This window comes from Pagrus pagrus (assembly GCF_965226575.1).
Source record: "Pagrus pagrus genome assembly, chromosome: 23".
Taxonomy (NCBI): Eukaryota; Metazoa; Chordata; class Actinopteri; order Spariformes; family Sparidae; genus Pagrus; species Pagrus pagrus.
Window position 1 is genome coordinate 8,605,245 of NC_140205.1, and position 21,594 is coordinate 8,626,838.

Genomic DNA, 21,594 nt, shown 5'->3' on the forward strand with positions numbered 1-21,594 from the left:
AGCTTAGCTTAACTTAATTAGACTGGAAGCAGAGGGAAACAGCTGACCTGGGTCTTTTGTTAAAAAAAAAAAAAGTCTGCAATTACATTTCATCTTGTTTGTTCAAGCTGTGCACAAACCAAAATGTGAAAACAAAAGGTCGCGGTTTCACAAGGAGTAAGGTGCTGTCATTATTTCATGGCCCCAGGAGCAGTGCTGGCTTTAATCGATACGAGAGACTGTTGAATAATGAGCAGCAGCCGCTTAGCTTAGCTTAGCACACAGACTGGTAACTCACTTTGTTTTTTGTACGGAATAAAGACACAAAAAAGATGTACACAAAAAAGGGAGTTAGTGACCTTTAAAGCTTTATGTGGATCTTATGATCTTTGGACGGACACAGACCAGCTGTTTCCCCAGTTTCCCAGTTCTTGTGCTAAGCTGGCTGTGGCTTCACATTTACGTGGCAGGCATTATTGTAGCACCAATCCAGATGGACAGACAGACAGACAGACAGACAGAAGGAGACAGAGGTCATATATAGCTGCAGAAAGACCGAAAATGACAAACGGATGAATCACATTAGGAAAACCCCCCTCCTCTACCGCCCAAACCCACCCCCCGCCTTTTCATCATTATAACTGTTGCTTGTAAAAATAACTAAGTGCGTTTGGCCATTTGGCAATGACAAAACTGTCTGCACAGTCAGAGGCCTCCTAGGCCCGTCGCTCTGCGCATTTATGGTCCAAATTATGCGGAGTGAGTCACTGGATAAAGGCACTGAAGTCACTGCATTCAGCAAACCCAGTGTGGCGATCAGTACGGAAACTGATATTGAATGCTCAATCAATGCCAGGGTGGATATTAGCTTATGCCTGGGTATGAGGAATTCATTTAACCTCTTTAAAGCATGCTACAGTCATGTCTTGTTAAATGTGGCGTGAAACATGTGAAATGTCTCCGTCCCTTTATACTGTAAGTGTGCGTATTATACGAAAGTGTGTCTGCGAGGAAGGACATGACCTGTGCGTCACGGTTTTGTATGTATGCATTAAGACATGCCTGAATACTCATTTCCATCCATATGTGTGTTTGTGTGCTTCGTCCTTGCAGTATGCGTAGTGTCCTCGAACAAGAGGCGAATAACCCAGAGGATATGTTTGTGTGGTGTGCATGTGTGTGAGGTCAAGTATGCCATGCTCCGGTTAGGGTGTGTGGTCACCCATCCATACATTAGTCCAGTTTGTTTCTGCCAAGGGAGCTTGTGCTTGTTTAACATATCGCTGTTGTCTGAACACTGTGAATTTTTGTATGATAATGTTTCACGTCTGACGCCATAAGGTCATAATGGATAACACTCCGATTATGTATCTCGCAAACTTGTCTAATACAGTTTAATGCCGGGCTTCATTCTGCAACAGCATTCTTTATTACATCAGATTTCATTACCGTAAGCCAAATCTAGTTTGAGTGGTGGCCTGACTAGTGTGTTTTCCTGCTTCGTGTCCAATACAGGGAGAGGCTGCAGGAGGAGTGGATGGACAATTATCCCAATGAAGTTAAAGCCCTGTATGTGATTAACTTTGGATCAGCTTCCAGTTAGAAAATGGCGTCAGCAGTGAGGGAGCCGAGGAGGGTATGGCATGGCAAAAAGATGAAATCAGAGAAACGTGATAACCTCATATAAATGATGTTATCTGATCCCTCTATCGGCATTATTCCTGAACTAACTAGTACTAAGCAAGTACAGCTGAGGTACATGAGGGTGACAGATATTTCAATGGGTAAATGGCCATTTTGACATGTTGATGGCTCTAGATCAAAAGTAAGGGGATCATTAAAGTCATTATGGTTCATCCTCTGGGTAACTTGCATATCTGTACCAACTTCCGTGGCAATTTATTAAACAGTTAGAGACATTTCACAAGAACAACAAGAACACAAATTTCATCCTCACGGTGGCACTAAGAGTTAAAGTCAGGGGATCACCAAAGTCATTAGGATTCATCCTCCTGGGACCATGAATGCCTGTCGAGATTTTTATTGCAATACATCCGTCCCAATGCCAGCTTTATTGCCATGCTACTGGTGAGGCTAACATTTAATTTTTACTTTACACAACTCTGGGTTTATAAGATGAAAAGAATAACCAAGTGACAGTCCAAAAGGCCGCAAGCGAGCTCAAATCACCCACAAAAGACCTTCCAATGAAACTGTCCCAGAGGTCAGCAGGGTTAGCGATGAACGGGAGAGAAAGGAGCAGCTGGTGACCAGGCCAAAGAGGGTGCTGGCCAGTGGGTTGTTGGAATCAGGGCTATATATAGACTAACATGGCCTGGCCTCGGTTATGGGACTGTACACCGCAGACAGCGCTCGGAGGCTGAGCTCCACATCATGGGAACATACACTGTAGATACTGGACATAGTGGTGACAGGGATGAAGAGAGACAGATAGCAGGGTGGGAGGTGGTGGTGGCGGCTATATATTACTATTTATAACACAGGGATGTGTGAATTTGAAAGAGAAAATGCGTATTTGTGTGTTGCAACTTACAGCCTTCGTATATATCCGTAGGGATGTGGACGGCGGTGGTGTTGTACGAGACGAGTCGTTTGAAGTCGGGGTCTATCTCGAAGTCATCTGGAATATATCGGTTCCTCTTTCTCTTCATTTCCTCTGTCTGATTAAGCTGTAAAAAAAGGGAAAACAGGCATTTTTTGTTGCTTTTTTGCTTAATAAAGGTCTGTACGTGTGTGTACACCCTGGGTTTGTAAACACACTGTATATGCAGCTTCTTGTTGCTGTGAATGACAAGGTGTCAATGTTGAGTACTCACTGAAATGTCACAACTGACAGATAAAGATGGAGAAACTGAATTTTAGGCACTGAAACATTAACCCAGGCATCCAGATAGAAAGAGAAAGAGGGGAGAGGGGCTGTCAGTCAAATACAGAGTGACATTAGTGTGCTGTGGGTGTGTGGCTCTTTCCCACCGGGACAGTGGAGGGGAATTAGATGCTGATCCCTGTTTATAAGAGCAGACAGATGACGTCTGAGGCCTGGGGATGCGTTCGGTGTCTCATGTGTTCTCATGTGTTTCTGAGTATGGGGTCCAAAAACATGTAGTGATCCTTGTGCATGCAACACAAACATTGACTTCTTTTCGCTGATTCTTACAAGCTATCAATAAAACATACTATCAGGTTTGTTGCCATGGTAATAATCTCTAGAGGGCCTGATATGGGTTGCTTGCAGTTACAGTGTGACAGAAAATCAGAATAGTGGGAACAAGTACTTACATCCTCTTTGGCGTTGTAGTAAACGATTTTGTCCACCTGCAAAAGAATTAAAGACAAATCGGAGAAGATGATCAAATAGAGGAATCGCACATCATCGAAAGGAAACTTAATACCAGGCTAAAAAACAGCATTTTACTGCCGTCTCTGGTTGAAAGTTTCAATGTTCTACCTCTGAATATAATCAACCTTCGGTGACGAATGAGGTTTGGTGCTTTGACGCAGCTGTGACCACACCCAACAGTGATGTTACAGTTAGCTGACACAATCAGGAGTAAACCTCTGCATCACTTCATCAAGGGAGGAAGTCGCGAGAGGTCGGTAAAAACAAGATTTCCAGCTACTGATAAGTTGCTCTTTAAAGCCACAACTCAGTGTGCAAGTCTCCAAACGGGGGACAAAGGATCAAATCCTGGACTGAAGAAAACAACATACCAGAAATTATCTTGGAGCATCGGCGGGCTAAATTGTTACATTTGCTCTCGAGAGTTGTGAAAATGTCAGAATACCATTAAAAAGTGTCCTGGGAGAATACAATCAGCAAACTGAGCGGAAAAGTTGACATTTTAACATGTGGCGTAGGTTAAGTGTGTGAAAAATCAAAAGGTTTTAATCTCAAAGAAGCATGAACATAATTAACACTCCATCCCCAAATAACTGCAGGGAAATCTGGCCATTAGTTTTCACAGACACAGTGTCGTAGACGAGTAAATAAAACTATCATACAAGCTACATCTGCAACTGTGGATCTAACCTGAATCTAGCAGGGCGGCGGCCCGTGTTTGACGCTGAGGATCAGTGATGTAGGTGGTGTTGTTTTGATCTCACACGGCTGCGCTTCCTGTCAGTACACATGCTAGCAGGGCGCTAACGAGCTAGCCATAGATGCCGACATAAGGACGCCTCGGAGCCACGGAGCTGGTTCACTGACTCTCACCACCTGCCTACCACTTCTGGAGCTGCAAGCCGACTGGATGGCAACTCAAAGAGACCTGTGACTTCTCGTGCGACTGCCGCCGCTAACCTCAGCTCTAACAGTTTGAAATTAGCCCACAATAAGCGATTAAGCTGTGTGAACTGCGCCAAAAGCTGGCATCTGCTCTCTGTTTCGACTGTTATATCAGAAGACGTGTAAGTTCGACTATGTGCAGAGAGTAGGTGTGATGCACGCATGCAGATCCAAACAAAAACATGCACGCAATACAGCTGATAACAGGATGCCACGATGTTTTCTGTCAGGTCAAGTTGCTGCAAACAATGCGCACCTTCAGAGGTGATGATAACACTTAGGTCACACCATTGCACCCTTCGGGGGAGGAGGCTACTGTGGGCAAGAACACTTAATGTGTGAGAGATGGAGAACAGCATATAGGGAGGGGAAGGGTTGAGAAAATAAACGAAGCCGTTACTTGTGTGGCATATTGTAGTGGGTGTGATGTGTACTGCCAAATCAGTCTGGATGAGAAGATGCTTGTTAAAGTACTGCGATCCAGTCTCTGGCAGGTGTAACTGCAGTTCATGTCTACATTTGTAAAAACCCGATGACTCATTCAATATGCCATCCACTCGCTGACAAACTCCAACACGATCTGCAAACACCAGCGACGGCGCTTTTCCCTCGCATTCGCAGCAGCTGCAAACGCTGGCCCGCCGATGGAGTCGTAAAAGGTTGACGCCGGCTTTAATGCTTCTTATTTTCGACGGCGCCACCTTCAAACTCACTACATGCATAAAAACTGAGAACTAATATAAACGTAATCAAATACAAGAACAGCTTGGCCAGAGTCGCCGTGTTACACTGAGCAGACGCATACAAGTGTGTGGTCCTCTTGCTGCAGTCACACCTTTAAAGTGTTTAAAAGTCAGCGGGGAGAGGTGCCCAGTGGTACTGACCCAGTTACTGAAGGTGACGTTGAACAGAAGCATGCGCGTAAACACACACACACGCTCCACTGGGTAGCTCAAATACTCATAAGTTACCGTGATATAAATCCATATGATATGTTTACATTTTAAACATTTTTAGCATTATCAACAAGTCAAGTCGAGTCAAGTTTCAGATCAAGTCTTACTACTTTGGTGATGGCATAGCTCAGGCCTCCGAGGGTGGGCGCTGTCCTACCCCCCTCTCGCTTCTCTCCTACTTCACGTCTCTCCTGTCCTCGCCTGAACCCGTGTATTCTTATTCTTTCCCCCCAGAGTCAGACTCCTGTCAAAGCCGCTGTGAATCACTTCAGTATTGTATTTCCCATTGTCAAAGTGGCATTCGTAACTGAGCTAAGTAGCCGACGGCAGCTACATTCGGCAGCAGACTCCTGAACATATCCTCCATGCAACTACACCTTGCACTTCATAGTGCAACCATGTGCTGTAGAATGACAAATAAATGAAGCCTGAACCTTGAACATGTGCGTGCACGGCGTACATTGGCCGCTATTTCGAAAAGGCTAAAGGCTGATACAGAATGACACGTACTCTGCGTGCAACGAAGGTACGCGCAGGTTCATGTGGGGCTAAGCTGAGCGTCAGAGACTAGCCTGAGGCCGACACTAACACCGTCTGCAGGAACATGCTACAAACATGCTACAGCTGTGTAGTGAGGAGATTTTTATCCGTCAACCGTAGCATGTGGGCATATCTATGGCAAAGCTACATAGCTAGCAGCAGCGTCGGCGCAAACCAGTAAGACTAGTAAGAACTTAACTTTGTATTTGAGTCCCAATATCAACATTTATCACCCATCTGTGCCTAATAACAAAAATTCAGTCATTACCTGCTCACAACAAATGGAGAGTCGAGTGCATAGTGGTATGTAGATAATAAGTACATTTTAACTTTTAGGTGTACTTATCCTTTAACCATTTAATTACATTCACTAGTAATACAGCGGATAGATGAATCAATCCCTCGAGAGGATTTTTCAGGACTTTGAATAATGGGAAACTTCTAATGGAAAGGAATCATTAAGGTTTGGCAAACAGCGCCGAAGAGGTTTTTAAGTTAATATTCTAAGTGGCGAGGTTGGATTTCTTTGAAGTTCGTCCACCACAGTATTCACGCACAATATCATTTGTCATTTGTTAAACGGCTGCCAAGAGCGCCAGGCTTTTTCCTCGTTGCGAAGCAGTGGAAGGAAATTTGCAATCTGCATTCATTACGAGAAGGCGGGAGCTAAAACGCAGCGTGAGTGGACGTGAGCAGCTGAACTCTCAGAGAGTGGAACGGGGCAGTGCATTCATTGGACCAGTAATTGAATGTGTAAAATAATAGTGTGTTCAAAGTATTTGCCGTACATCCTTTCTTAACGTATCGTTAATACAATGATTAATGAGAGTGAGCAGTGTGTGTGTGTCCGTTCATCATAAGCATGCCTGGTTATTTTTTGCCTATTATGTAAAATAATGAAATTCAATCTCATATAAAGTCATTACAGCACCGTTGTCATTGTAATGAGATTTGCCATCCAATTATTACAATCATATTGGATCATGAATAACATGTCCCCTCCCCCTCGGCTCCTCTCATGGAGTTCGCGGCACCGCTTGATCTGTATGTAACGCAGCCAGCGTTAATGAACATATCAGCTCGCTCACCTCGCTGTCGTCCCTCCACTCGTGCTCCATTTGGTACTTTTCTGCTTCTGCAGCCAGCCTCTGAGAGGAGAAAGAGAGAGAGAGGAGAGACATACAATATGTTACACCATGTTTTACACCAGACTCGCACTTTGTCCAAGTGGAGGAGTTTTTTTTTTTTTGCTTAGCTGATGAAGAAATTTGAAAGAGTTGGCAGTGATTTTCATACAGAAGGAAATATGCATTAATTAGTTAAGGGTTACATGTAAATCAGAGCTGCAACGATAAGTCGATTAGTTAGCCTCGTCCTGTCCTGGTCCTGGTGTAAATACCAACACTCCCCTGGATCCCTGAGCTCCTAGTGTATCACCAGATCAACAGCAGCTACAGTAAGCAGCAGATAGCTGTTACCCTGGTGATAGATTTGAAGGTATGGTGTCTACGTATTTTGTTGCTGAGATATCTACTGAAGTTAGCATGCTAACCACTTAGTCCGGTCCCAGTATAAAGCTTCTGTGCTAGCGATGTAAACACCAACATTTCCCTGGAGCTCCAAGCTCCCAGTCCGGTTCACCAGATGAAAAGCTAACTGAGCTAACTAGCTAGCGGCAGCTACAGTTGGCAGCAGTTAGCAGTTACCCTGGTGATACGTACGAAGTTATGATGTCCATGTATTTTGTTGCAGAGATATCTACTGAAGTTAGCATGCTGTAGAAAGCTTCTGTGTTGGCGGTTAAACACCAACACTCCCCTGGTGCTCCGACCTTCCAGTACGGATCACTAGATGAACGGCTAACCGAGCTAAGAGCAGCTACAGTTAGCAGGAGTTACCAGTTATTCTGGTGATATGTTGCCCTCTGATTGTCCTTAGTATGAATTCGACAGGTGGCCAGTTCTTACATATTGCCCCTTTAATGAAGTTATTTTTGGTTCTTCTAGGAAATTGTGATGAGCATTTTCAAGTCATGATTTATAACCCTAAGGCAGCTCAAAGAGGGTGATGCTCACGCAGGAGCAGCGTTTCCTAGGGAGAATACCCTATTTCCTCCGAGCAGGCGTGAATTAGGACTGGCTGCAATGTTGTGCTAAAATTAGGCAGACGCCTTTTCCATCTTTTCCCCAGATCTGGTCCTAATGACTAGGTTAATGGGTTTATAATGGGCCCAGCTTTTAATCTGTACCTGGTCCAGAAACGCACTGTACTATTAATTTCCCCAGGGAAATATCAAATCCAGCTCTTTCTGCTTACTCCTGGGTTTCAAGTCACACAGAAGGAGCAGATATTTGATTGGGGCAACGTAGTAAATTAATTTAGGAAATGAGAGGAGGAGGGGGGGTCGAAACAATGAATTATTGAATTAATTCTGCTGTGAAATTAAACAAGGCGCTCGCGAGAATCAGAGAGGCAGAACAAGGTCTGATTGTGAATCGCACGCTGGGATGTTAGTTGCAGTGTTTGGGTGCAGAATCAGACCTTTAACAAGACGCCAACTGTGCTTTTATCTTTGTTTATAAATGTGGACTCACTCATTCAAAAGCACTAAATATCTAATACTATCATCACAACATTTTTTTATCTCTTGTTGCACTGCTCCCTCTTTTTTTCTCAAAGAATGACCCCTTTCCTGTACAATCAACTGGCACTGAGGCAACATTTTGATCATGAAACCCCCCCCCTCTCTCCTGGAGATCTGGCTTCAGATGACTCGTTATGTCTGTACGCCACGGCGCCCCATAATGCATGCCGGGGGCTCTTGTGGTCGGGAACACAGTTACCTCGACAGCCTCTCAGTTGTGTCTCATTAGCGGGGAAATTTAGCAGCAGGTGTCAGAGACGGCGGGACCTTGCGGCTAGCGTGGGAGCAAAGGTGAAACGGAGTTATGTGTGTGTTTGTGCGGTTAAAGCAGGAAAAGAAAAGCTTCGCTGCGTTTTGAATACTAACCGTCGTTGTATGGGTTTGCGGGCACCAGCAAGAATGCATACGGAAAAAAAATAATTGGGCGACGTACCTCCCAATGGGTCGTCCTCCTTCCTATGTCTATGTTAGCTTTTTATATTTGTGAATTTCCCTATAGTATTTCATGTTTTATATACAAACACACTTTGCAGATGCAGATGCCAGTTACCGTTGGCTCCACAGCTGCTAATGAGAACTTACTGTCAGGTTCCAGCCAGGTCATTAATGGTGCAAAGAAAGATTGGGGTGTGAGTTTCAATCAATCTATTAAACTGCTTATCTGATGCTGTGGTCACAAACCTGTCGATGGTGATTTACTCAGGAAGTACTCCTGTTTGAGCTCAAAGCGTCATTAAAAGAATGAAATTCAATAAGAGGTGCAAACAAAAGCAATTTGCAAACAACAGCCACCACATTCACAGGCCAGTGTCGGTCACAGCAGTCCTGGTTTCATCCTTTTTAAGGAGCAGTTAAAATAAATATTAATGTCCACACTGACCCTTTAGCTGCATCTAAAAGCAGATGTTAAAATATGTAAAGTCTATTCTAAGTGCTGTATCACAGGTAACTGGATTTGAAGACGTTTCACCTCTCATCCAAGAGGCTTCTTCAGTTTTAACTAACTGGAGAGGAGTTGCAGGCTTTCAAACCCTGTGTGGGAGCGTCCTTACAGAGTCGCCAAGGACACGTGTGAACGGTTTCAACGACTAAAGTGACTCGATGTCTCTTGAAATGAATGACACAGAAATGCTCGGACGTAGACAGACATGAAGATAAGGTTTCCTTCACATTTCTGAGAGAAAAATCATTGAGAGGGGTGCGAAAAAGCGCTTGTTTGAAGAAGATCGAGTCATTATTTATCTGCGAAGTGAGCAAATTCTGTAGCTACAAATATTTACAAGACAGAAACTAATGATTACACCAGAGCATTACACATAATGTGTGTGTGTGTGTGGACAACTCCTGTAAAAGGGAGCAAAAATCTGATTATACAGTCACACTGTGGGGGTTAGCATCTGTTCTGGGGACAACTCAGGTTTAAGGGTAGGCAGGTAGTGGTTCTGGTTAGAAATGAATCTCAGCCAGTGAAATGTCTTGTGTTTAGTATTGTTTTATTCTGTTGACCTTGTCATTTAATTCAAAGTTGGACTTACTGACCCTTCTTTTGATGCCTCAAAACCAACAGTTACAGCTGTCAGCTGAGATTTCCAGCAGCTGTACGTACGTACACACACACACACACACCTGCCCGCAAACACACACACACATGCTCTGAGCACAGAGAGGAACTCATTAATGAGTATCTTTACGGCAGATCAAGAGGTCAGAGAGTCAAAGGCCGGCAGCTGTTGCAGTTTCCTCCACTGTTCTTTCATGTCAAAACCACGGTCTCGCTGCGTGATCTCGCCACACCTGCAAGTGGTGTCGGATCCGCAGAGCTTCGTGGGTTGTACACCTGACAGCGTGCGTGAGCATAAGTCAGATGATAAGTCACAGGAACTGAGCGTCCCGATGGATTCTGAGCTCAGAGAAACTACGACCTGTCTCTGGAAAGTGCTGTAAGTAATGAGAATAAACAAGCACGACAGAAATATGGACTTGCTAATGAGCTGGCATTACATTTTATGATATCAGCAAGCTGCTATAGAATGACTAATGAGAGCATATTGCTGAGTTACAGAACAGATAATGAGGATGATCTGCTCCTGGTTCATGCAGCGTAGCAGCCGGTGGTTTTATGCGTGGAAATCAGGTACAAGTCGTCGTTGTGTCCTCGTGTGCAGCCGTTGTGGCAGAGGAGGTTTACTGCCCATGCACTAAAACGTGCTGAGTGAGTGGAACGAGACGTACGGCATATAAACAACAGAGAAGAACTGGGCTGGGCTGCTAACAATGAGCAAGCGGGAAAAAATGTTTAACAAGCTGCAAGTGCCTGCTTCAGAGCAGATCTCCCATAAATCCACTGGTATGCTCATGCAGAGAAAGAGTGTGCATGTTCATTTTTGGAGAAAATGAATCATGATCACTCGAATGCCTTAAATCTCTCACGATCAAGCGTCATTAAATACTTCAACGTAAGGGAACGCATCTCCTGAATCCCCTTTCTCACCCTGGTTGATCAGATGAACACAAATTCGTCAGCACAAAGTACACAGAAGTAAGTTTGAGGGCAACGTAACAGACTTCTGTTCTGCAGCCTACATGTGGGAAGTACCCTGATCTCTCTTTTGTTCTCTTCTCAGCGCCTGCGACTCCTCTCGAACGCAACTTTTTGTGGATTTACGATGCGCAGTCTCTCACGGTTTCGTTCTCCCGCACTCTTCGCAGAACAGCGCCGGCTCTCCGGTGATCAATCGCAGCCCTCGCTTACTTTTAACGGAGGACGGACTTTGTCTAATTTAACCGCGAGTCTTGGGAGTCTGAACGCAGGATGTGGAGAGGGAGGGCGGAAAGCAATGAGATCGACTAATGAAAGTGAACTCGTGCACATACATGTAAGATACAAAATCCAAAAGCCTTCTTCAGGTCCGGGTGATTGATTTAAGATGGTAAAAAAAAAAAACACACACACACAGAGATGTTCTGTGTAAACACGCCTGCTTTCCTGACAGACACGTTCCTGGCAGGCTGATTAGAGCATCTAGTCTTGCCAGGACAGCACACACACACACACACACACACACACACACACACACACACACACACACACACACCTGCAATCTCACTGATGTGTAGGGAGGCACGGGAGAGCCAGGGAAACATGAGCATCTGCTGTTGTGACTGGCAGCACTTTAGTCAGATCTATCCTGCTCAGCCTGTAGGGAGCCAGGAGGAGAGTGGTGAGAAAGAAAAAGGGGGGGAGAGAGATTTGCACTCTCTCTCTCTCTCACACACACACACACAGAGTGTCACAAGAAAGGAAGAACAACTGTGTACACTCAGTTGACAAGTTAACTCTGTTTACTACACGTGTTTTAGACAGGAAGTGGCCCTCAACAACATAGAAACTTCCCAGGAAGTGACTTGTCAGAGGCTGGCGTTACCGTCTTGCCATCCACTGCTGTGCGCTGGTTTGACAGCCCATCTCTCCTCCAGCAAACTCTATCCGTGCGCCAGCTGGCTGCCAACAGCTCCCAATTACAGCTGTACCTGGCTTCAGTGTTGACATGGCGCTTCTTGAAGTAATGTCACAGTCTCTATCACCTTGGATTTGGCTTTTCATGTCACTCTTTTGTGACTCTTTTGTGAACGAGTTGGCTCGGCGCCCGCTTCCTTTAGCTCCCACTTAAGGCTGAGACAGTGTTTTGGCATCGGTGTTTTGAGTGGATTTATTGTCAGTGATAATTTAACACGTCGATTTGTTTCGGCGCTCATCGCGCCAAGCTGTTGCTGATGCATCGAGCCGCCAAAGAAGGGAAAAAAGATCTGAAATCGGCAGCCAAAGAAAACAGTCGACGATGTCAACTATCGTTCTGCACGTCGCATGATGACACATCTATCCTGTAGCACAGCTGCTGCTGTCCGGGACCGCGTGTGACGGAGAGCAATAACGAGCGAGACACATCAAATGTACACACCCTCTCTGTATGCATGTACTGTAAGTTTCATGTAGGTAGACAGAGATGACAAACACAAAGCTGGAGCCGCGGAGACGCACGGAGAGCGCGACAGCTGGGCTGACAAGGGAGCCAGACAAACAACGCACACACACACACACAGACACACACTCCAGGAAGTGGTGAATAATGAGTCACTGGTGGCCAAAATCACTTACACACACTCATTCTCACTGATTCAACTTTTTCTGCGACGTTATAGATATTAAATATTAATAGTTTCTGGTGAGAGCGACGGAAATATGTTTGCACAATATTGCTTTCTTTTTCTGCGAGCTGGTAACATTTAAAAAAATGCTTTGCAAAAGGTTTTCTGAATTCTCCTTTGAGCTGCTGTTCACCGCCCCCTCACTGCTGACTGTATATACTGTACATTGTTGGCTAAAGCTGCCGTTTTTAAATATGTTTCATAGTCTTCTGGCAGACAAATGTAGAGCAGGGAGGCAGCGATGTTGGCTTCATGGTGTGCTGCAGTTCTGCATGTGGGTTTGTCCAAGTGGTGTTGCCGTACCCACGCAGAAGCTGTTGCTCGACTGCTGTGGGTAGGTACAGTCTCTTTATTATATTACATTAAAAAGGTACTTAAAAGAGGAAAACTAGAATGCAGTCGATAATGATCGTTTTGGTAAAGTTACAACTTTATTAATGTTGTCGACTCGCAATGTCGTGCTTGATTCCTGTCAGAGCGTTAGCTAGGTTGCACAAATGTCATGCACTTACTTGAAAAGTTGAAACCACCCATAACTGCTGAACTATAATTGTACTCACTCTTAGATACAAGCCAACCTAAATACTATTTTTATTATATCATCAAGATCGTTACATTATTCCATGAGAAATTCATGAAAATGTCGAAAAAAATGTCCTGCATCTGCACCAAAAGGGATCGGGATGGGAAACAACAATTTGTATTGTGTATTTTTAGTCTGTGTGTGTTCCATAAATCAGCCCCAATCCCATAATTGATCTCCACTACCAAGAAACTATAGTGCCTTTCAATCTCTCCTACACTGAGCTAATGTCTCAGGGCTACTCACAATATTAGATCACTCTGCGAGAAGCTTGTTGCTCTGAGAGCCCCGCTGTGCACTGCACTGCCATCAGCATAAATTACCTGCCGATAATAACTCCTCGACATGTGACACTAAAGGAAAATTTATGTTGTTTATTCAGCGATAATAATACATTCTATGATTATCATACAGCAAATATTGCCTGGCGCTTAACTGAGAGATATTCTTGGACATAACGACATAACGAGCTCTCTTCAGAATGTCACCAGAAGTAAAATCTAAGTCATCACAGCATTTGATCTTTGAGCACAAGCGGCTAAGCACTCATGGGAAACTGTTTTCTCTTATCGTACAACTTAATAAAATAACGCGTTGAGCGAGGAGCCTAATGAGCATGTGTGTGAGTGTGTGTGTCCTTCTGTGTGTGTGTTTGTGCCTAGTCTGTGATTAGGGCTTTAACAGCAGCGTCTAATGACTCACAGCATGTCATCCAGTGTCGGTTTAATAACGCACTTCCAGACACTGGAGATCAGTGACTCCTCTGTAATTACGCACCACTACATAACACAGCGTTTTAAAGAGCTCCTATTCAAGAGCTCACACTCTCAGCTCTCATCCTTTTTGGACAATTTAAACGAACACGAATGCCACTACACAGGCAATTTGGTGTTTTAATGCATGCATAGGTTGGATTACGGCGGGCGAGGGCACTTGAATTAAAGTACCCGATGAAGGAGAAGTGATTCATTTTGGGAGAGACGAATCTGTTTATGATGCCCACGTTGCCTAGCGACCAGGGTGTCATGGTAACCTGCCGCATCCGTGGTCCATGCTCTGTGGAGAGCGAAGAAGCTCCCGTGCGACGGCAACACAGGAGACCCAGGAACATTTTGTTCATTATCTCGCCATTGTAGCGCGGGCCATCTTTCTCCCGGGCAATTAAGACCCGACTCAAACCTGCGTCTCTGTGCCAACGCCAGCGGCCCACTCACAATTAGGAAGGTTTTGGTTTCCTATCGACGGAAAACCCACGCTGAGGGTGATTTAAACCAACGCGAGAAGCCAAGGTTGAAAAACAACTGTTGTTTCTGTTTCCAAAATGGCTACCCAACTGTGGCTCACACTCTGGTGGGCAGCCAAAGCCTTTTTGGATCCGCTGCCAAGGCACTAATGCGATCCCAGGACTGAGATAACCCTGACCAATCAATATTCAAATAGCAAAGTCCTCAGCTGTCTGCTCTGTAGTCCGGTACTGTCTCATCCCCTGATGCTCTCCCTCTCTTTATCTTTCTCTTTTACTTTGCTCAAGTAAAAAGTCTCCAGGAAACAAAGAGCCTCGCTCTCTCTTATTACTCATTCTTCCTTTTATTCGCTCCCCTCTTTGATTTAAATCACCACGTCGTCTCTGCAGGTCAGTCCGCTCTCGTCTGTGCAGGCGGTCCGTCTGGGGGAGGTCTTGGCAGGCCGCCATGTCCCTCGAAGCTGGTGCTTTTTTGTCAACAAGCATCGCTCAAGGTGGGTACAAAGCATCAGAGGGAGTTCCTTGAAGGCACACACACACAGAATAACCTTCCCCCTCGTCCCAACAAGTCAGCCCTCGCTCACCAGTTTCAGGCCATCTTGAGACTGGCCATCAGCGAGGGACATCCTCCTTGGCTTTTTCATGTCAAAAGTAGCAACTGTGAGGTTTTACATTTACAAGGACAAACGAAAGGCGTGTCACTACTTTTGCAGCCATTTTATATTGAAACAACTGCAACATTAAGGAAGTTAGGTCAATGAAATGTTTGTAAGTAGTTACCTTCAGTTACCTTTTTTTTAAAATGGAGGAAATCTGTTACATTAAAATGACGAATGAAGAAAAGTAGACTAATAATGTTAAGCTGCTAAACTTTTTATATCATACAACTTAAATGTAATATTCAACTGTGCTTGGTTACTGTATAACTACTATACAGAGAGGTGATAACTTTGAATGGCTGTTGCAGAAAAAATGCAGACCATAAGATCCCCACCCTTAAAAAATCCCCTCAGCCCAAATGCTTTTCTTTATTTCTTTATTTATTCTAAGATGAGTCATGACTCATGTCATTATTTTCTTGTCCAGCTGGCTCATTAGACGTGCTCTGAAACATATCTCAAACTAAGACACAAAAGTTGGACTTTAGATCACATTAAGATATAAATGTCGCGATCAGCCTCTTTGGTAAACAGTTCCCAGTGCTAGAAACAAGTAGTTACCTCAGCATATTACCAGAGTTTCCTCTCAAGCTTTTGAAATGTAAAACACTTAAACACAACTTGGTTATGTGAATTTAATTTCAGTGCATTTTGTCTCACATATTTAATATAAGTCACTGCTACATTTTTCTTTTCAACCACCACAAACTGCTACGCCTTCTTATGATAAATGAACCCTTTTCCTGTGTCACTGTGGGAAGACGGATGACCTATTCCTCTGGGGGGAAGTTAACCACAGGCCCCATCAAAGAGTATTGGTTAAGAGGAAAGATTCAATTATTGATGAGAACAGAGTCAGGAGTGGCCTGGATATCAGAGAGCGGCGATCTACTGTCAAGGCGGGTTAAAAAAAGAAACGCAGGTCGATGCTACGACCAGATGGACAAAAGGTGTCCCGAGTGTATGGGGAGCAGCTCGGAGTCACAAGTACATGTGAGCTCAGGGTGGATGTAATGATGGAGGCAACTGGAGGGAAGTACAGTGGAGGAGGATCTGAGTCATAGCCACACAAAGAGATAGAAACTGTGAGGAGGTAAACAGTGCAGGGAGGCAGCTCTTCCTTTGATTACATCAGTCAACTACAATCTCTGTTGTGTAATGATGTATTAATGATGATTTGGGCTTTTTGTGTGTGATTTAATGACAACAAGTCAGATGTGTGCATGTTTGAATGCGCTCTATGTTAGACTATGTTCATTCTCAAAACAAATTTGGGGGCAGCATAACATCTGTATGTTTGGATGTCCAACCCTCTTGTCAGAAACAAGACAAGTGCATGGAGTGTTTTTGCCTCGTGTCTCTCACTCTGTTAATCATTTTTTCAATTTAGGTGTTCAGAGACGCAAATGCAATCCCAGAAAACCCACTAAAGCAAGACAAAAACTCCTTTTTGTGGGAATACAGCATCTATAGCTAGAATCGGGGTGGGTTTGGAGCCCTCACTGAGGAGAAAAACTTGCTAACTTGGATAGAGAAAAGCAGATGCACACCTGTAGCATGGTAGGGAGAGCACTTTTAAGGTGACGTGAGAGCAGAAGTTTCAGTCGTCCTTGGAGAAAACAGATGGGCAAACAATGCCCTGCTTTATATTAACGTCATGTTTCAGGAGATGCAAAGTTTCCTGGTTGAGCATGAGGATGAGAAATTACTCAAGAAGGTAATGATTTCACATATATATCATGACTTTCTGTGCTCTGGTGCCTCCCCACATATGAGGTGCCCTTTTCATTTTTTCGCCCCCTGGCCCAAAGACATCCTGAGTCCGCCACTGCTTATAATATATACATATATATATATATATAAATGCTAAAGATATGGTAAAGAAAAACAAGATATACTGGTTCATTTTTCACACAATCTGGAGCATTACAGCTAAAAAGACGGAGTGGCCTGAAGAGGAACGAGAAGTTGGAAATAGAGACGACAGGCAGGACAGAGAGAGGAGATCAAATTTTAAAGTGTAACGCTTCCTTACTTTCAGAGGAATTTATCATCCATATTCACACTGTGCCCCATTTACACATACATGGACACACACACACACACACACATATGCATCCAAAAGGGAAGAAATAAGAAAGGACAGAAACGGAGAGAAGAGGAACACGGGGCAACGCAAAAATGGGACAATGGGAATGAAGAGTGACAGAGAATCGGGGTGAAGTTATGGGAAAGGAAGTTACGAGGGAGTTATGAGCAATGAGGATGGAAGGACAGGGTTGGAGGGAGGAAGGAGAGAGAAAAAAAACGTAGAACGGGTGAAATAAAATACCGTATGTGACAAGAATGGAGGTCCAGAGGTGGGAAAGGATTTCAGGGATGTAAACAAAGGCTAGAGAAAAGGGAAGGTGACTGCACTCGCGTGTGTGAGCATATAGAAGTCCAGTGTGTGCAGCCTGTAAAGGTTCGGCGTCTGTAATCTCCAGAGTCGCATCAGCAGTGAAACTAAGCTAAGACAGCAGCCGCCCAAAGAATCTGACTCATCTTCAGAAGAATCAAAGAGATCTGGGAGACAACTCTCAGTCTGGCACGCACACACACACATGTCGATATCTCCCTCTAAAAAATAATCAGCTACGGCACGCTGCAGATGACAACGAGACTTTCGGGGGTTTTGTCTGAGGTAGAAAGTTTCGCAGCTCTCTCAGCACCGCGCCGGTTTCTTTCCTGTTGAGAATTCCCGTTTCACTTGACATCCTTTTAAGCACAACGTGAACCAAATGCAGAATATTGTGGCGCGACATGAAAGAGGAAAAAGTCTTTGATCGCCCATGAGCGGTTTGGAAACAAAACTATTTCCCCAGTCAGATCACCAACACTTTGGGAACATTAACTTGAAATGGTTGAGACAGGCGTGTGAGGATGGAGAGCTGTATGTTTACAGGCTTTAATGCATGAAAACTGAGACAACAGACCTTATATGAACTATCCGTCTTGCAAAGAAGTCCCCTGGATGCTGGCTACTACTGCGGATTCAAACCAAAAAACAGTACAGATACATGGCAGATACAAATCTGTTTCTAGGACATCTTTGATGGATTCAAGAAGGAACTGACAGTCTGTCGAATGACATAAATTGAGAAAAGAAAACGAGCTCCAGCTTTGCCAACTGTGTACAGACAGACGCCAGTATCAGCAACACAAATCTGAGCAAAAACTGACATAAGTGGTACAAACTTAAAACACACTGGAATTATTCCCGAAGACTTGTGACACTTTACGAAGTTGTTTGCCAAGACTGATGACTCCCAACTGGGTGTATTTGTACAGCTGCCTGAGGGGATGTGGAAAGATTGTAGATGGTAGTTTCATCCAAGTAATTTAAAAAATAAAAAGCAGAAAGAATGATTTGGTACTAAAACATGTCCACATATTTGTGTTTTGGAGGAAAACAAGCAGCTTAAGTGCATCATAAAGGATCTGTGAACCTTTATAAGGCATTGTTCTCAATTTAGACCCAAAGTTAAAGTGACACTTGCCTTTAGCTAACTAGAGCTAACTGCTAGCACACTGAAAGCGACGTGAGCAGGTGCTGTTGTTCAAAGCAGATAGTTAGCTTTTAGCTACATCCGCTTGCTAGCTAACCTAGCTAACTTACAACCTTCAGTGCAATCATCGTTGCTAACATTAGACACTACTTAGCCACGTTTGCTGCCGTTCTTGCAGCAACCAGCTAGCTCTTAGGTAGCTGTGCTTTTAGCTAAAATTAGCAATAGCTGTCTGGCTCATCAACAACAACCATGTTGTTACCGTCGTATTAATCTTAATTCATCTAAAGCTTAGTAATGGTTTACAAGGACATAAGTTTTGTCCGCCTGTCACATTCATACCCAAAAAAAATAGGGGGCAGCATATCACCAGAGTAACCGCTAACTGCTACTAACCATAGCTGCCTTAGCTAGTTAGCTTAGTTAGCCCTGTAGCTAGCAGTTCAGTTCAGAAATGTGAGTGTTTACACCGCTAGCACAGGAGCTAAGGAACTGGATGGGGTGGGGCTAGCTGGTTAGCGTGCTAACCTCAGAGGATATGTCTGCAACACAGTACATAAACATCATGTTAAAACTGCTATTTATTCACATTCTTAATAATAATAATAATTTAATATAAAATAATTTCAACTTAAATTATTACATACTGCCCCTTTAACGTTTTTAAGCAGTCTTTAAACTGTAAACAGGTTTCTCATAGGTGTTTATAATGATGCTAGTGTGAAGTTTTGCTTGTAACAGCTGAGAGACAGTCTTAGGAAGATTGGTTCTTGTCTTGTGCACAGCTCCAGATAGAGTTAGACCCACTGTGAGTATAATAATAAACTAAAATCTGTCTCCCTCTGAGTAGCCACAGCTGCCAACAGCTGAGAGATTGCATGTCGCGAGAGCGCCGCCCGTCAAACGCAGCGCTTGAATTGAGGCGACAGGACGGGCAGATGTCAGATTGACAGACAGCAAATCCGAGCGGGCCCCTGATTAAGTTAATGACAGCAGCCATCATTCTAATGGGATTGTGTTCCTCGATGCTGGCGAACAAACACACGCACATGCACACAAAACAAATAAACACTTGCAAAGTGTAGCCAGAAGAGACAAGTTGGCCTAGTGTAAAGAGAAATGCCACTAGTCAAGAGAGGCGGTGTCCATTTGGCTTATTTCAAAAACAATAGCCTGAACTGTACAGCTGCAAGGGGTGGAAATACAGACAATTTCAGTGGGGTTTAAGCCTCATGGCGTGATGCCTTACAGTGTTTTGTTACAAGTTTCTTTTGTTGTGGTAGAAATCAGCGCATCATACACCTCATCAGGCTACATCCAGAAGATGATGTAGACGTATTCTTCTTTTCGGAACTGATTATGGAAGTAGCTAAGGAGTGAGACTTCTCTCTTCTTTCTCATCTCTGTTGATAGTTGCACATGTGCAGTACCCATCACGCAACTGAAAAGGGTCAGTGACACGGTGGTTATGATGCTTAAGCTCTGCTTGAACAGAGAAAGACGGAAAAGTATCAACAGGCCATCGTCCTTAACTTTAATGCATGTCGTAGCATCGAGTCTGAAAAGGGGCAAAAATGTGCGTGTCCACCCAAATGTTGTGGATTAGAGCTGGAGACGATAAACACCTGTGACTACAGCAGGAGTGAATGCCAATTGTACACACTCCAATTAAAGACAAAAGCAGGATGTAAGTGGGAGTTACCGTTATTCAACTTCTTGCTTTGGCATAATAAACTTTCCGCATTGAGAAGGGTCTTCCTGCAACTATTTTCCAAGGTGGGATAATGCCTTGTTTCTGCTGCTTGGCAAATGGGTTAACTATATTTCAAATGTGTCTTCCTGCGGTGTTCAGCTGGATTCGGTGATACAGATCACAATATCAATTGAACATTACAGTAGAGGGGGCATATTCGGGGAAGATGGGTCTACCGAAAATGCCATTAGCGGTTTCAAATCGCAAAATAACCAGAATTCAGTGTAACAGTATCTGGAGGTGGAAACTTTTCCATGTACCATGTACCTAACCCCCCCCCCCGTGAAGAAGAGGAGAGTGCTGCCTGTTGAATTGTGTACTAAGAGGCAAAGATCCTAATGGATGGGAGGTCTGTAATAGGCTTCTAGTCTTTTGTACGCTGCCTCATGGGAGGTGTGGCGTAGTGCACTGATGGGCCTCTTACAGCTCACCCTCTACTCATCATCATATCTCCTCGGTGTCTCTTAGATAGAAAGCTATAACCTCTCGCACAATCGCTCTCTTACTCGATGACTTCATGACGCGTGCAATCAGCCCTCTCGATTGGAACATGGGATAGAGAGCCATTGTGGAAGTTGTTAAGTCAAAAGGGAGGGGTCGAAACCAGTGCAGAGAAATATTAGATTAGCGTAGGTCAGGTCGAGATCATTACAGATGCTGCAGTCATCCTTTCCCTATGCCCATTTCAATTCATGATTCAGCTAAGTGGACACAGCAACTATTTATGGTCCCTTACATAAATTGATCGCCATAAAGCTGGCTCAACTCCACTTCATTATACAGAACACCATTTGCAGTAGCTACCACACCACCACGGGGGCCATCTCCTCTTCAATGCTAATGCAGTGTCAGGCGAATACTTTTTGAGAGGAACAGAAGAAAAATCAGCATATGGTGTTCAGCTAAAATAAATAAATATATATATATCATCCCCGCCTCCCTCGCTGTTTTCACACTTCCAGTAAAGAGCTCAACAACTGTTGTTAACTCGCGCAGGTGAAACACACGGCAGATGGTGTTGATAAAACGGAGGAAAATAACTTGTAGCTCAACGTCTCTATTCCGCTGCCATCAATCCACTCGGTAGTCGTGATTCTCTCCCAGGGTGCAACAGAACAACACCAAAAACTAATTGTCCCTCGTCCCCTGGCAATTACTGGAATGTAAGAAAAACAAG

General features: G+C 44.1%; 1 protein-coding gene across 1 annotated transcript in view; it reads right to left on the minus strand.

Annotated features, from left to right (window-relative positions):
* LOC311252696 (voltage-dependent calcium channel subunit alpha-2/delta-1-like) overlaps positions 1 to 21,594 on the minus strand; it is a 92,779-nt gene that overhangs the window by 48,347 nt on the left and 22,838 nt on the right. Inside the window, exons 4-6 of the mRNA XM_084346115.1 lie at positions 6,870 to 6,929; positions 3,280 to 3,315; positions 2,534 to 2,669 (exon numbers count right to left, since the gene is read on the minus strand). Coding sequence (XP_084202241.1) covers positions 2,534 to 2,669; positions 3,280 to 3,315; positions 6,870 to 6,929 — 232 coding nt within the window. The remainder of the gene's footprint in view (positions 1 to 2,533; positions 2,670 to 3,279; positions 3,316 to 6,869; positions 6,930 to 21,594) is intronic.